The following is a 15,377-nucleotide window of genomic DNA, read 5'->3' on the forward strand; positions in this document are numbered from 1 at the left end:
GTGCGAGGTTGAGCAGAGCAGTTCATCAAATATTGAAATGCCAATTTCACAGATACTCACAAAGCAAATTCAATTTGGCAGCTTAAGTAATGCCCACAACAGCAACAACAACAGCAACAACAGCAACAGCAACATGAATAAGCCATAATAATCAGCTGCAAGCATCAACAGCTCTATGACGAAGACTTTCAGATATCCTAAACGAAGGAATAGACTAATTCCCACTACTTAAAAGCAAGACTAATTTCTAGTGAACTAGATGTCTAAAGATCCTTTTCAAAAAGTAAAAGATAAACATAAATTTACTATTGAATTATTAAATGTACAAAATTTATGTTAAGTGACAATACAAGTATTTAATCCAACTCCATTTTTTTTTTTTTTTGTAATAAGTGAAGCTTCTCTACAATCAAACTAAGATTGTAATTATTTCGAATGTTTCCTTTTCGATTTTTTGGCAACTCTTTTGTAATCATTTTTACTATCTTTGAACTTAGCAAACATAATCAAGATAGCAATGTACTTGGCATATCTTTTATTATACATTCTTATGGAGCAAATATTAAGATCTATTCTATTTACTTTTTGGATTCGATAGGATAAGATAGGATAGAATAGAAACGAATAGAAAAGAATAAAAAAAAGAATAGAAAAGATTAAAAAGAATAGAAAAAAATAAAAAACTTGTTAATCAAATAAATTTATAAATTCTAAAGAAAACCTTAAATTTGATGCTGTAATTTTGCATCTATCATATTTTCTATATTTTTAAAAGAGTTGTTAAGAAAATACTATTCTAAATATAAAGCTACAATAAACAATTTCTTTTAGATAGTTCAACTGATCAACTCATGAAATTTAACTAATTTTTGTAAAATGCAGAAGAGAAAAATACTGTGTTCAACTCCATTAAACAGTGCTGTGCATTTAATTAGCCACTCGGTCTTTAAATTATGCAACCAAATGCGACTTCAAAGACTGAGCATATTGCCTCCCACTCCCCTTACTCTTCAGCCCTCCCTCTCTCCGTGTCTCGCCCCTTTTGCCAGAGAATAGCTGAAATATGGCCGCAAAGTATGCAATAATAAATTGAAGCATTGCACTATGTTGAATTTGACCCGTTTTCGTGGCCAAAACTCATTTTTCGCAAGTATTCAAATTTCCGTGTTTTTAATGTTACCATGTTGAGAAATGATCAAATCGCGATATTGTATACCGAAAATGTTAACTTAACAGTTTAATGTTAAAATAACAGCTGTTAAAGTAAGCTGTTGCAAGCAGACAATACGTGCAGTGTTAAATGTTAAATTTGCGATGCAATTTCAAATTGGCATATCTCCCACAAAAAATCATTGAATAATAAAATTCAAAAGGAATATTACTTCTTCAAGTTATTACTATGTGTTGATACTAATATGTTCCGTGTTTTGTTCGTATTTTTCTAACAATTTGTATATTTAGCAAGTGTTGTCCCCTTGTCACTTTTCGAAAGAAAGTTGAACTTTCCAAAAGGTTTTAACTAAAATGTTCAAATTTGTTCAGTGAGTGTCCATATACATGTTGTAGATCTGTCAATTCTGAATTCATAACATGTAAGCTCATTATGCGTTTTTTGCGGTTTTTTGCGTAATTTGAATTATTAGGGAGCACCATTTGGCCAGAATTGCAGAACTGCTAAAGCCTTTGCGATTTTTTTTTTCTTGAATAACTTCCATATTTATTATCCGATCTGAACCAAATTTTCAGGAAGCATTTGAAATAGGACATTCATCATGTGTTCCAAAATTCGGGTCTCTAACTTGAAAATTGATTTATATATTCGCTTTTTTTCGATTTATGTGGGCGTTGACACGCCCACTTTTCTAAAATACCTTCGTATAGCAATAACCTTTATTATACAAGAAACCTGCATTCAAAAATCTTGTTAATTTAAAAAATTTTAATTTTGGCCACAAAAACGGGTCAAATTCAACATAGTGCATTGTCGCTGTATCAACGAGTGTGTATCGATGTGTGTGTGTGAGAGTGTGTGTATGTGAGTGTGAGGGAGTGTGTGTGTGTGTGTGTATCGATGTGTGTGTGAGAGGAAGGCAAAGGGAGGCAAGTGGCAAGTGGAGTCTGGCACTTGGCGCTCACGTAATGAGCATATTTGTAGCATACTTTCAGCGCGTACGTGCGTGTGACCATGTGTGTGTGTATGTGCGAGTGTGTGGGTGTCCTTTGAGGGCAAGTTTATGCAAGTTATGCCTGGCTGCCGTGTTTAGCTTTCAAGTTGCGCGCCAAACTTTTCTGCAGTCCAATATATTGAGACAGGTGCCCAGAGGCGTTGAGGCTCACCTCTCCTTCTCTCTCTCCCTCTTTCTCATTCTCTCTCTGTCTCTCTCCATCTCAAAGGAATGAGGAAGAGGGGGCGTGGCACTTGGCAACTGTGCGAACACGCTGGCACTTTGATTTTGTATCTGCATTTTATGCCAAATGGCGATATAAAAACCACAAAAAGTGCGAGAGAAAAAAAATCAGTTGGCGGCAACGCACACGAAATACCCTGTAATTATGAGGACGAGCAGTTGCACACAGCACGCTTTTTCCCAAAATTTAAACAAACAGAAAATTCCCAGTTTTAATAATTTAATTTAAAATTTTTTAACAGAGTAATTCAATAATTTTGCAATCATTTTTGATAATAATTAGTGCACAGCTGTTTTTTTTTCTTTCTAATTATCAATGTTCTTTAAATTTAATTTTCACTTTTATTCACTGAATATTTCAATAATTTTGAGAGTAAGTTTTTTTTTTTTTAAGATCAGCAAAAACTTAAATGAAAATTTGCAATCTACTTTTAAGTCTAGAATAAAACATTCTTACACCAACTCTTAATTAGAAAATAAGATGTTTTTAATCTTGAAATACAAATTTAGCATAAAAATCCTGATTTAAGATTGTTTCAACCTAAAATCTTATTTTAAGATGGTTCCAAAAAAGTGTTTCAAGCTTGACAAACTTTTTTTTCAAATGAAATACAAAAATTCAAAAAATAAATCAAATTTCGTTGTACTTTTATAGATAGAGTGAAATACTAAAACTGAAATGAAAATGTTTAAAGCTTTAAGTCAAAGACGTTTTTTTGGTTTTTTTTCTAATCACTTTAACTATTTAAACAAGGAAATATTTTAAAAAGTATCTTAACTTACACAAAAAAATAAATGAAAATTGAAATGTCGAAATATTTGCTGTAAATAAATTCCGTTTCACTGTAAGCGAAAGCAAGTTAAATTTAGAAAAGAAAAATCGAAAAGCTTTCACTTTAAAACTATACTTTTATCAATCAATTTCGTTATTGTTCTAATAATCTATATATAATACTATATCATTCAATGCGCTGTGCTTTCTTTGCGTTTTTGTTGCTGTCAAACAAAAGTAATTTGAAGCGATGTTTCGACTGATGACTTTATATATTGCTTGCTTGAAACTTGAACGTATTTGCTTTTTCAACTGCTGCGAAAAGTTTGAAAGAATGAAGAAAAGTCTCTGATTCTCTTTATGTGTGACTCGGCTTGATTGCGGTAAATTTGTTTTTCTTTTTGTTATTGTTGTTGTTGTTGTTGTCGCGATGTGTTTTGCTTTACGTACGTTGGTTTTTTTTTGTTCGTTTTCGAAAAGTTCAAAAGCGCAATAAGCGTAAATTCATAAAGCGTTCGCGGGGCGTGAAAGTATTTTGACATACGCTTGGAAATCATATCCGTTCAGCACACACACACACACACACCAATACACACACACACACACACACACACACACACACACACACACACACACACACACACACACACACACACACACACACACACACACACACACACACACACACACACACACACACACACACACACACACACATACAGAGAAAGCGCTGTTGTTACCTCTGAGTGAGTTTGGACGCAGCTAACGAGCTTCAACTTTAACAATGAGCGAACATTTCGCAGCTCATTGAATTTGAAGTCATGTGAAAGCAGCGCACACACACACACACACACACACACACACACATATAGATTACTCACACAAGCAATCAGTCAGTCAGGCAGTAGAGAGAGCGGGGAAGATAGAGAGAGAAAGCAGTCGTGACAATTGCATCGCAAAAAAAAAACAAAAAAAGAAAACCACGTCGAGTGGCTGTCAAACAAATTTGAAAATCTTCTGGGACATGAACAGCAAATTTCCACTGCCAATAGTTGTTGTAATTCCTTTTGCTCTTGTTGTTGTGCGTGTTTGTGTTGTTTTTTTATTTATTATTATTGCTCGTTTTTATGTGTTTTCTCTAACTTTTTTTGCTTTGCCAAGACTTCACTGTGCACTTCAGGGCAATCCAAATCGCAGTGCATGCCCAAGTGCAGCTTTTTACTCTCTCTCTCTCTCTCTTCATCCTTCTCTCTCCCTTTTCACTTTTGTACAGCAACCTCGTCAGCAGAATCTATGTATCTATATAAAAATGTAATTTAACTTGCATAAAATAACAAGCCAAGCAACGTTCTCTCTCGTTTCTCTTTTGTGCTTAACTTCGTAAACGTTTAATGAGCAACATTTAGTCTTTAATTAATCATCATTAAGTTGGGTTTAATATACATACAATGTATTTTTCTTTTTCATATTCCATCATAATCGCTTCACTTCAATTTTCATAGTTGCACTCCTACATGGTATTCGTGAACGTTTCACTGGCTGTAACACTTTCCAAATTATTAAGCGTCCGTATTTTCTCCACTTCGATTGTAATTGTTTTATCAATTCTCCTCATAAGCCAACTAACCAACTTTAGATGCTTTAATTTCATCATTGTAGAGCATTCGCAAACGTTTCACTGGCTTCAGCACTTTCTAAATCGTTGAGTACTCACCTTTTTTGCACTTTTTATTTTCAATTGCCCTTTTGTTAACAAGCAAACGTATAAATTTTATAGTTCTTTTGTGAAAGCTAACTAACCAGCTTTGGATGCTCCAGTTGCATTCGTAAACGTTTCACTGGCTGCCAAGCTTTCACATTTTTTGTACTTTTATTGTACTTTCTTTTTCAATTCTTCTTTGTCAAAAGCAATTGCAAAGTTCAGTTTTTATAGTTGCAGCTTTACACATTTTTCGTTAATGTTTCACTGGCTGCAACACTTTTCAAGTTGCTAAGCATTCACTTCTTTTGTGTTTTTATTATATTAGCTTCATCAATTTCCCTATTTCACAATCGCATTTACTTATCACTTTGTTAGAGCATTCGTAAACGTTTTACTGGCTGCAACACTTTCCAGATTGCTTAGCAATCTCAATTTCAGCTTTTCGTTATCATATTTGTTTATGAATTCGTAAGCGTTTCACTGTCTGCAATACTTGAGTTATTTTTGTACTCATTTCGCTTTTCTGATTGCATTCTTAAATGATTGTAACTTTCTTATATAACTTAATGTATGTTAAGCTTGCTTCAATGGAAATTTCGCTGTCATTTGTCTTCGCAAACGTTTGTTTACATTTCCCTCGCACAAAAGGGAGAATGAAGCTTCTACGAGGATGCAGCAATAAGTAAACGTTTTCCACATGCTTTAACTACACATAAATGTAGCTGAAATAACAGTGAAAAATGCTTTTAATTCTCTTGATTGGCTCTCAAATTTAAAGGAAAACAAAGACACACAACGTGAAGGAAAGCAGAGGGGGAGAAAAAGAGGGAAAGGGAGAGTTAGAGGGAGAGAGGAGGAAAGACAGAGACAAGGTTCCCATGGCTAGAAATACAAATAGCAAAGACGAGTGAATAGAAAAAGGACACAACAAAAGGGAAAGAAGCAGACGCTGTGATGTGTGTGCGTGTATATGTGTGTGTGAGCATATGCGTGTGTGTGTGTGTGCCTTCTTTGTGTGCGTGTGCTTTTGATGGCCTCAGCTGTAGTTACTCGAAATATAATACGCAATGAGGATGCTGCTCTTGGCTCTTGGTTCTTGGCCACCGGCTTGCAGCGTTATGAATGTCAGGTGCGTTCCCCTCCCCTCCCTCCTCCTCTCTCTCTCTCTCCCCTCTCCACACCCCCTAGACTGTCTCCAATGTCTTGCTGCCAACTAATGTGATTAGTATCCATGCACGAAGAGAAGCCTCAAGCAATATGCAATGATTATTATTATCATTATTATTTTTGCTGCAACACAACTTGGCTTGGATTACCGGAAATGACAGTCGAGGAAATTAATCTTCAATTCGAGTTCATATTGCATTGTAATTCAAATTAATTAGCATTATTTTTCCGCATAAAGTTTGTAAATTTAACTCACAACTTTATGCACAACACACTTAATTAGTTTGGGGGAACTTTAATCAGGCTTTTGTTTCCAGTTTCCTACGGGACGAAAATGGAAGCCACCGCTTGCAATTACAACTCGAGTTGCAAAAGTCAGTCAGGAGGGGAGACAAAAGCATTTGCATCGTACACTAAGAGAAAATAGTTGAACACTTTTCGTTCTAAAAATTCAAAAACTTAAATCAATCAAGAATTTATGTATAGAGATTCTTTCTCAACTTTATCAAAATGAAAACGACATTTCTTTTATCCAAAATTATGGATTTTAAATTAAAACTAAGCTTAAGCTGAATTCTGATCAGATTACAAATATGTTTGAAAAGCAAAAAAAAAATGTTTTTATATGCTTTATTTAAGCACAGAAATTTTAAAACTTTCGAGAATTTTCAGAGAGTTCTTCATAGAATCAAAAAGTTCTAAAATCAAGTTTTTTGTCTTAATACTAAGAATTTTGGTCTAAAAAGTACGTCAAGAACTTAAAAATCTTAATGTAAGATAACGCATTTTGATTTAAAGAATATTTGATATAATAATTATTTAATAATTTAATTTAATATAAGACCCAAGTTCAAAATTAAGCTCATTCAAAATGTTCAGCTTCTAATTAATTGTATTTCTCTTATATTGCAGTTTAACAATTCAAACCACAAGGAGAACAACAACAACAACACCAAATTAAATACGCTTATAGAAAACTAAATCTTAAAGTCTAACACCAACATAGAAATCAAAAACCAAAAACCGAAAATTAAGCTAAAATCTAAACTTAAACTAAAAACTAAATTAAATCAAAAACAAAAAAATACCAAAAAAAATAAAAGCAGTAAATGAAAAAGAAAAATGCTTTTAGTGAAACTTTCAGTAAGAACACGATGTGATAAGCGATAACGGTAAATGTGTAAATATACTATCGGCAATACTATCGATTCGTGTGCGTGCGTGAGTTGACCCAGAAAATGTGTCTGTGTTGCCAAATTGAAGCGCATTCAAGCCAATTAACGAGCCAAACAAATCAACAACAAGAAAAAGAACAAGAACAACAAGAGTCAACAGAGCAATAAACATCGATCGGTATCGATATCGAATCGATAACTTTAAACTGCAAAACGATAACACCAATTTATCTCTCTGCAAAGAAAACAAAACAAAAAGCAAAACACCAAATTACGAATAACGTATTACATATGAAATATATATAGTAGGAAATAGCGTCTAGTCTACATAAATATATATGTTATGCTATAGCGAATACGATAGTTACACCAACACAAACACAAACACCGACACACACACATAAACATAGACATAGACATTAACATAGATATATAGATATAGCGATTGCAATTGCGATTGCAAACATTGTAAATAATGACCAAGAAGTACGAATTCGATTGGATCATTCCGGTTCCGCCGGAATTGACCACGGGCGCCACCTTCGATCGCTGGTTCGAGAACGAAAAGGAAACCAAAGAGAATGACTTTGAGCGCGACGCCCTCTTCAAGGTCGACGAGTATGGATTCTTTCTCTACTGGAAGAGCGAGGGACGGGTAAGTAAAGAGCACTCTTATTATCGAACATAAAAACACTTTATTAGAAGAAAATTAAAATACATTTCTCAAAATGAAGATGTTAACGAAAAAAGAGAAGAATAACAATTATAGGTTAATTTGAACGGACTAATTTAAAAACAAAAAAACATTCTAAACGATTATTAGAAGAAAGGAAAATTTACAAAAATATAATATTTGACAATCTTTTTTTCAATTTTATTTACTAATTGAGACACTAAATTTGTATAGGAAAAAGTCTTTAAAGATACATTTAAAATTTTCTTTTTAATCTCAACAAATTATTTAAATTTTACAAAATTATCTACAGTTTTAACAAATTATAAATGTATTGACACTTCTTTCTTTTTATTGATTCACATACAGGATGGCGATGTCATCGAACTGTGTCAAGTGAGCGATATTCGAGCAGGAGGCACTCCAAGGGTGAGTACATAACAATTTAATATAAATTTAACATTATACACAATATTACCGAGTGCTAAAATAATGGCTAATACTGAGAGATAATACAATTATTTAGTCATTGAAAACATAGGGAGAAATATATAATGAATCACGTTAAATGAAGAAAAATTTAGAAATTATTTGAGATATAATTTTATCATGTCATGACTTTCCTTGACAGCGTGGTATAGTATGCTATCTACGGTATATTTTTATACCGAATACAGTTTTTAGTAAATTTTTATAAATTTAAAGTATTTTTTTTTTTAGTACAAGAACAGGAAAAGTAAAAAAAACTTCAAATATACCAAAATAATATGTATAGTATGTTTTTCGATTAATATTTTCTTATTGCATAGTTTGCAATATATGGTATTTTTTATACTACATGCAGCTTTTAGTATGTTTTTGTTTTTCTCAGTATGTTATTTTGATATATTTGATGATGTTTACTAAAAAATATTGGAAATGTATGTTATTTTGGCATATTTTAAGTATTTCTTAGTTTCTGTTCTACTAAAAATACTTCAAATATACCAAACTACTGATATTAGTATATTTTTATATTGTTGTTATATGTAATTTTGGAATATTTTAAGTATTTTGTAGTTTATTTCTGTTCGTTTACTAAAACAATACTTCAAATAACCAAAACATACTAAAAGCTGTATTCGGTAAGCAATAACAATGCTGTTAACACATTCGTTTAATTGCATAACCAAAAATAGGTGATTGCATATGTTTTTCTGCAAAAGATTGGTATGAATGTCATTATCGTGCTATATTTGGGCAACATTACAATACCATTAACAATAAAGAAAACAATGCTGTTAGCAGAATTTATAAGTAGTAAACTGCAAGTGTAAGATTGTTAACGATACTGAAACCTTTTAAGAAATGCAAATAGGGGAGGCGTCTTTAAACTTTCTGCACTAAACTGTAGAGAGAATATAAAAATGCTGCACTTAATGCACTTCCCACTCACTTGAAGCGAAGAACTAAAGAAGCTGCATTACACATTGAAGTCAAAGTCAAAGTCAATGTAAAAATAGAAATAACACCTCGAAGCAGTTGTGTCGCATCTTAATGAACTAGTTCGATCAATTACATTACGCGCAAATGAACTAGATCTTTATAGTAGCTTCTTTTATTCGTTTATTTGATTACTTCGTTTTAGTCCCATTCGCGTTTTAAATAATAAATAAAATAAGTCAAGAACGTTAACATAAAATTGAGACTCTGTTTAGAATGAACAATAACGGGACAGCAACGAACTAAATGAACTGGAATTGGTCTAAACGAGCTAAACGGACATGAATGTAACTCGTCGAACTCAACCAACTAAATTAACTATAGTTTATTTCAACCAACTAAATTAACTACAGTTCATTCAGTTCAAGCAACTGAAACTAAACTACTAAATGGACTTCAGTTCAAATTGAACTATTAACTCCTGTTTAAAATGAACCAGTTAACGAACTTGAGGACAAATTGAACTACTAAATAATAAATAATAGGAGTGATCAGTTCAAATTGAAGTACTAAATAAACTATTGGAATGAATAGTTCGTTTACTTCATGCTGAACTAGTGAACTTATAAATGCAGTATAGGTATGTTTTAGATGATTTAGCTTAAACAACTGAACTACTAAATGAACTTTAGCTTAAATTAAACTACTGAACTACCAAATGAACTATAGGAGTGTAGAGTTCAATCAGTTCAAATTTAACTTCTAAATTAACTATCGATACTAAATGAACTTCAGCTTAAATGAAACTACTGAACTACCAAATGAACTAAAGGAGTGTAGAGTTCAATCAGTTCAAATTTAACTTCTAAATTAACTATCGACACGAGTAGTTTGTTCAGTGACTAAATGAAATTCAGTTCAATTTGAACTTTTAAGAAAGCTTTTGGAATGAATAGTTCGTTTTGTTCAAGCTGAGCTGCTAAATGAACTATGGAACAACTAGTTCATTCAGTTCACGCTGAACTTGTGAACTACTTTGTCAAAATGAACTACCAAGCACAACTCTAGTTGCTCTCAATTAACCTACTTGGCTGACATTTTACTATCTTGCCACACAAGTTAAACACTTGGCTCGATTAAGAGATTGAAAGTTGTGAACAAGTTGTGGGGGGGCTGCACTCCCTCTTCTTTTTCTTCTTCTTCGTTTTCTTCTTCATCTTCTTGTTCTTCTTCTTCTCCATGTCGTGCATAAACTATTTGCTACGCCCGCGCATGGAGCGAAAAGTAATTTCATACACGCTACCCAAAGGGTAGAAGGGTATAATAACTTTGTGCCGGCAGGAAATGTATATAACAGATAGATGGAGGCATCTCCGACTCTATAAAGTATATATATTCTTGATCAGCGTCAATAGCCGAGCCGATCTAGCCTTGTCCGTCTGTGTGTCTGTGTGCCTGTGTGTCTGTTTGTCTGTTTGTCTGTGTGTCTGTCTGTCTGTTCATATGAAACACTCGATCTCAGAGACTATAAGAGATAGACCTATAATTTTTTTTCGACAGCTTTTGTTATGTTTGCGCGCAGATCAAGTTTGTTTCAAATTATTGCCACGCCCACTTCCGACCCCGCAAATCAAAAAAATCAAATACTAATTTTGGTATATACACCAATAATAACTATAGTAATTGTGATTGCTCTAAATTTGTCTGCGATCAGATAAAAATTGTCGAAGTTAAAAAACGAGTACTTACTAAGGGTCTTAGTTGCTTTGGCTGACAATCTGGTATTGCATTTATTCAAAATGGGTAACGGGTATCTGACAATCGAGCACACTCGACTATTACTTTCTTACTTGTTTGCTTTTGCCAAAGTTGTTGCTCAGCTGTTTTGCGTGGCGCACTTTGGTTCACTGCAAGTCATCAGCGGAACTTGCAATTTGTCCACAGCGGACACTCGACTCGAAAGCTCAACCCACTGACGTCCTGTTGTCCTGGCTGTCCTGCCTGTCCTGACTGCCATTTGCAATGTGACAGCAGCAGCAGCGACAACAACGACAACAACAACGACGACATCGTGTCACATTGATGTGCATTAACCCACATCCCGTGCTTGTCACCCGATAGCTCGGATATCGATAGGCGGATGCACTCATTGTGTGCAGTCGACCACAGAGTGGAGTGGGCGTGGGCGTGGCTGTAGGCGTGACCAGGTGCTGACACAATTAAAATGTGTGTCACACCAAGCAGCAAATCTCAATTAGGTGCAAAGTCCCACTCACTCGATGTCCTCTGGCCATAAATACACCAAGCACAATGAGAGGGGGAAGAGAGAGAGAGAGAGTGAGAGAAGCGACAGTGCTGCCAATGCTTGACAAATATGGGCGCGGAGTGCAGCCCATAAATTGCATTTAGGAGATGCCACAACATCAGCAACAGCAGCAACAGCAATGTGCTTTCAACTGTGAGCTAACTGTTGTGTGTCATGATGGGCAGTGGGCGCATGGGCCCATGGGCGTGGTGGGCGTGGCAGCCCCCGTAGCCAATAAATCCAGCGCCATAGACAAATGCGTTCCATGCTCGCAAAAAACACGAACCGAAGAGGCAGAGGAGAGTGAACTGAAGCGACTGACGATGCTCGCCTAAACAATTGAGAGTCATAGTGACACATTGACACATTAACTGACAAACACACACACACACACACACACACACACACACACACACGCACACGCATCCACCCACACACACTCAGTTGCAGGCGACACTATTTTATGGGTACACTGCAAACAAAAATGATGCAAATTGTGTCCGCTTTCACTTCTTCTAACAAATTAAGCTTAATGTTTCGATATGTTTCAGTATTTTTTTTTTGGTATTTTATTGATCCTCCTACTTTTGTCTAACATAGCAAAATTAGCTCATGAATTTGTCATTTTTCAGTATTTTTTGTGTGCTTCAGTATTTTTTTGGTATATTATTCACTTTCCTATTTTCTCTTCTTTTTACACTATTATGTTTTTACACAAGTTAGCTCGGTAATTTGATATACACTTTGGTATACTTTAGTATTTTTTGTATATTTCATTTTGGCATACTTCAGTATTTTCTTTAGTATATTAATGAACCCACTTTTTTGCCTATTATCTATTGAAAAGGCAACTTATTAATTTGCCAATTAATTTGTATATTAATGGCCTACTTTCCCTCCCTCTTTTCTATTGCAAAGTTAGATTATAAAATTCACAGATTCATATTTCGCTGTATTTTAGTATTTTGTAGGTATATTTATCGCGGTCACTTTCTCTCCGTTTACACTACTGCAACTACTTATTGTATATTTCAGTATTTTTTTTGGTATATTATTGACAAACTTTCATTGCCTATTTTCTATACCAAAGATGGAGCATTGCCAGCTTAGCATTTCGGTATATTTCAGTATTATGTTTTGGTATATTAATCTCGCTCTTGGTATATTCCGGTATTCTTTGGTATATTAATTATACCCACTTTCACTTCCTCTTTTCTATAGCAAAGTTAGCTCACGAATTTTGCCAGCTTGATATACGTTTTGGTATTTTTCAGTATTTTGTTGATACATTAATAACTCGCACAATCACTATTTCTGTATTTTATTTAGTATATTGGTAATTTGGTATATTTAAATGGTAATATCGCATTGTTGTCCTTTTATTCCTCACTTGTCCTATTTTAAAAACTCTTTTGCTGTGCATTCTGTCAACGTCAATCAGTTTCTTCAATTTAAATTTGAAATCTTTTGTATTGATTCGAATATTACATGACATTTTCTCAGTATTTAATAAATACCATTTATTTATGTGTTCGTTTCTCTGAGTGCATGTAAAAATGTAAGTGAAGGCTGCGCTTCGTTGCACTTGCAAATTGAAAAGTGTCAAAGATTTGCAATTCTCGATGCACATTTATGTGCCACACACGTGTGTGTGTGTGTGTAGGAGTGTGTGTGTGTGTGTGTGTGTGTGTGTGTGTGTGTGTGTGTGTGTGTGTGGCAGGAGTGCAAGTGTGTGCCACAAAATGTACCACAAACTGAATGGCGAAGGAAAAGATTCTGTTGTTGTTGCTGTTCGCTTCAAGTCGATTACAATTTTGTGGCTGCTTAAAGCTGGAAAAGCTGGAAACCTGCAAGCCTTTTCTCTTTTCCTTTCCTTCCTCTTCTGTTCTTTTCTTTCCATTTACATCACAAACAAAAAAGAGAAGAACAAGAAGAAAACACTTTATGGCCAAGCCGGATTCATGTCAGCTGCCAAATAAATTCAATTAAAATGCAAAATAAATGCCAATGAGAAAATGCGAAAAAAAAGAAAAATACAAAAAGGAAAGAGACTGGAAAAACTGTGAGCCAACGGCATCCGCATGAAATTTGTATAATGGCCACAAGGGAAAATGAAATGAGGAAGCAACACAGAAAACTGAGAAAAATAACCAAACAAAAAGAGGGGCAAAATATTTATATACGATAGGATGCGATATAATGTTCGTTCAACTCCTTTGACGAGTGCTATTGAAAGCATGCAAAACTTTTCAAATTTGACCACAGCAAAATAATAAAAAATAACTAAACAAAACAAAACTATAGAGAAGAGAACTGAAAACTGAAAACTGAACCGAGAACAGAAAACAAACTGTGTGAAGACTTTGCGCTAACCAAATAGAATAGAAAATGCAAAAGTTTTCCTTTTCTGTATGTGTGTGTGTGACAGGCACTCATATAAGTATGTGCACACATCCACCTAAATACACATTTATAGAAACCCAAACTATATGCGAATATATACAATTGAGACTCTTGCACATTTGAATCGTTTGCACTTGCATATTAACGAGGGCTGCACTCAAAGTATTGAGTAAAGTAAGGATAAGGAAAAACTTTTCAATGATATTTCTAATAATTTCTGAACTAAAAATAATTTATATTAAGGAATGAAGTTTGTTAAAAGTAAAAAAAATATTTTGAGGATTCAATTAAATATTGAATCATTATTTGCTTTGAATACTTTGGAATTTAATTTTATTTTTAATTATCAAATTTGTATGAATATTAGCTGGAATGCATTTTTTTTGTTGTATGTTCATTTAGTTCAAATTTAAGTAAATATTCAAACTTAATTTTGAATTTTCTTTATAATAATAATCAGATTCTTCTAATTAATATAATCGATTACTATTTTTGTGTTCCAAGCGGAAAATAAATCATGTTCAGACTAAAGAAATTTATTACAAAAATTTTGAATAAAAGTTCCCCAGATTTTAAGTGCAATATTTTATTTGTTAGAATCTTTAATTCTCTATAAATACTTTCTATTCTATCTTCCGTTTGAGTTTATTTGAAACACAAATAAGCTTTAGCTGTTTTTTTAATCTTTATTTATTTCTTTAGTTGAAATTTTAAGCCAATTGCCATTGGTGTTCCTTTTTAAATGTATAGTTGAAATTTTTGTTGGCCAAATTTATTCAATTTTGAGCAACTTTTTAGTTGGCCATCGTAAGTGTTAAACTGAGGACTTTTACATCTCTGTGTGTCGCTGCGTATGTTTGTGTGTGTGTATGTGTGAGTGTGTGTGTGTGAGTGTGTGAGTGTGTACGCTGGCAGCACTTGAAATGTTTGGTCATCAATATTAAATCAGTGAGCCGCACAACCACCAACTTACTAACACACACACATACGCACACAGAGGCACACGCATACATACACACACACACACTCTCACACGCATACACTCAAGCATACACTCAAAGGAAACTCGTAAGTGCCAGTCGCACAATGAACCATTAAAAGTTGCTTCGTTTGGCAAAGCAAAAGCCAAAAAAATAAGGAAAATGGGCAAAGACGCAGAGCAGAGCCTCAAACTCTGGCCAAGCACGACCTAAAGATACCCTGTGAAAAAGAAAGTGCACGAAAATCAGTTTTAAATTTAATGTACTTAATTGAAAACAAGTAAGAAAGTGTCGCTTAAATACTTGCTGATTATTTTTGATTTGTGCAGCGAAAAAAAGTGTGACCAACGCAATTCACATTTGCTTTTAA

General features: G+C 34.0%; 1 protein-coding gene across 6 annotated transcripts in view; it reads left to right on the forward strand.

Annotated features, from left to right (window-relative positions):
• The window catches only part of LOC117572755 (1-phosphatidylinositol 4,5-bisphosphate phosphodiesterase), a 76,281-nt gene that overhangs the window by 42,791 nt on the left and 18,113 nt on the right, over nt 1-15,377 (forward strand). For all 6 annotated transcript variants that reach the window (XM_034255851.2, XM_034255843.2, XM_052006208.1 and 3 more), the window contains 2 exons: nt 6,962-7,879; nt 8,267-8,326. In XM_034255851.2, the coding sequence (XP_034111742.1) occupies nt 7,700-7,879; nt 8,267-8,326 (240 nt within the window). In that variant the 5' untranslated portion in view covers nt 6,962-7,699. The remainder of the gene's footprint in view (nt 1-6,961; nt 7,880-8,266; nt 8,327-15,377) is intronic.

The sequence above is a fragment of the Drosophila albomicans genome, chromosome X (assembly GCF_009650485.2).
Source record: "Drosophila albomicans strain 15112-1751.03 chromosome X, ASM965048v2, whole genome shotgun sequence".
NCBI lineage: Eukaryota > Metazoa > Arthropoda > Insecta > Diptera > Drosophilidae > Drosophila > Drosophila albomicans.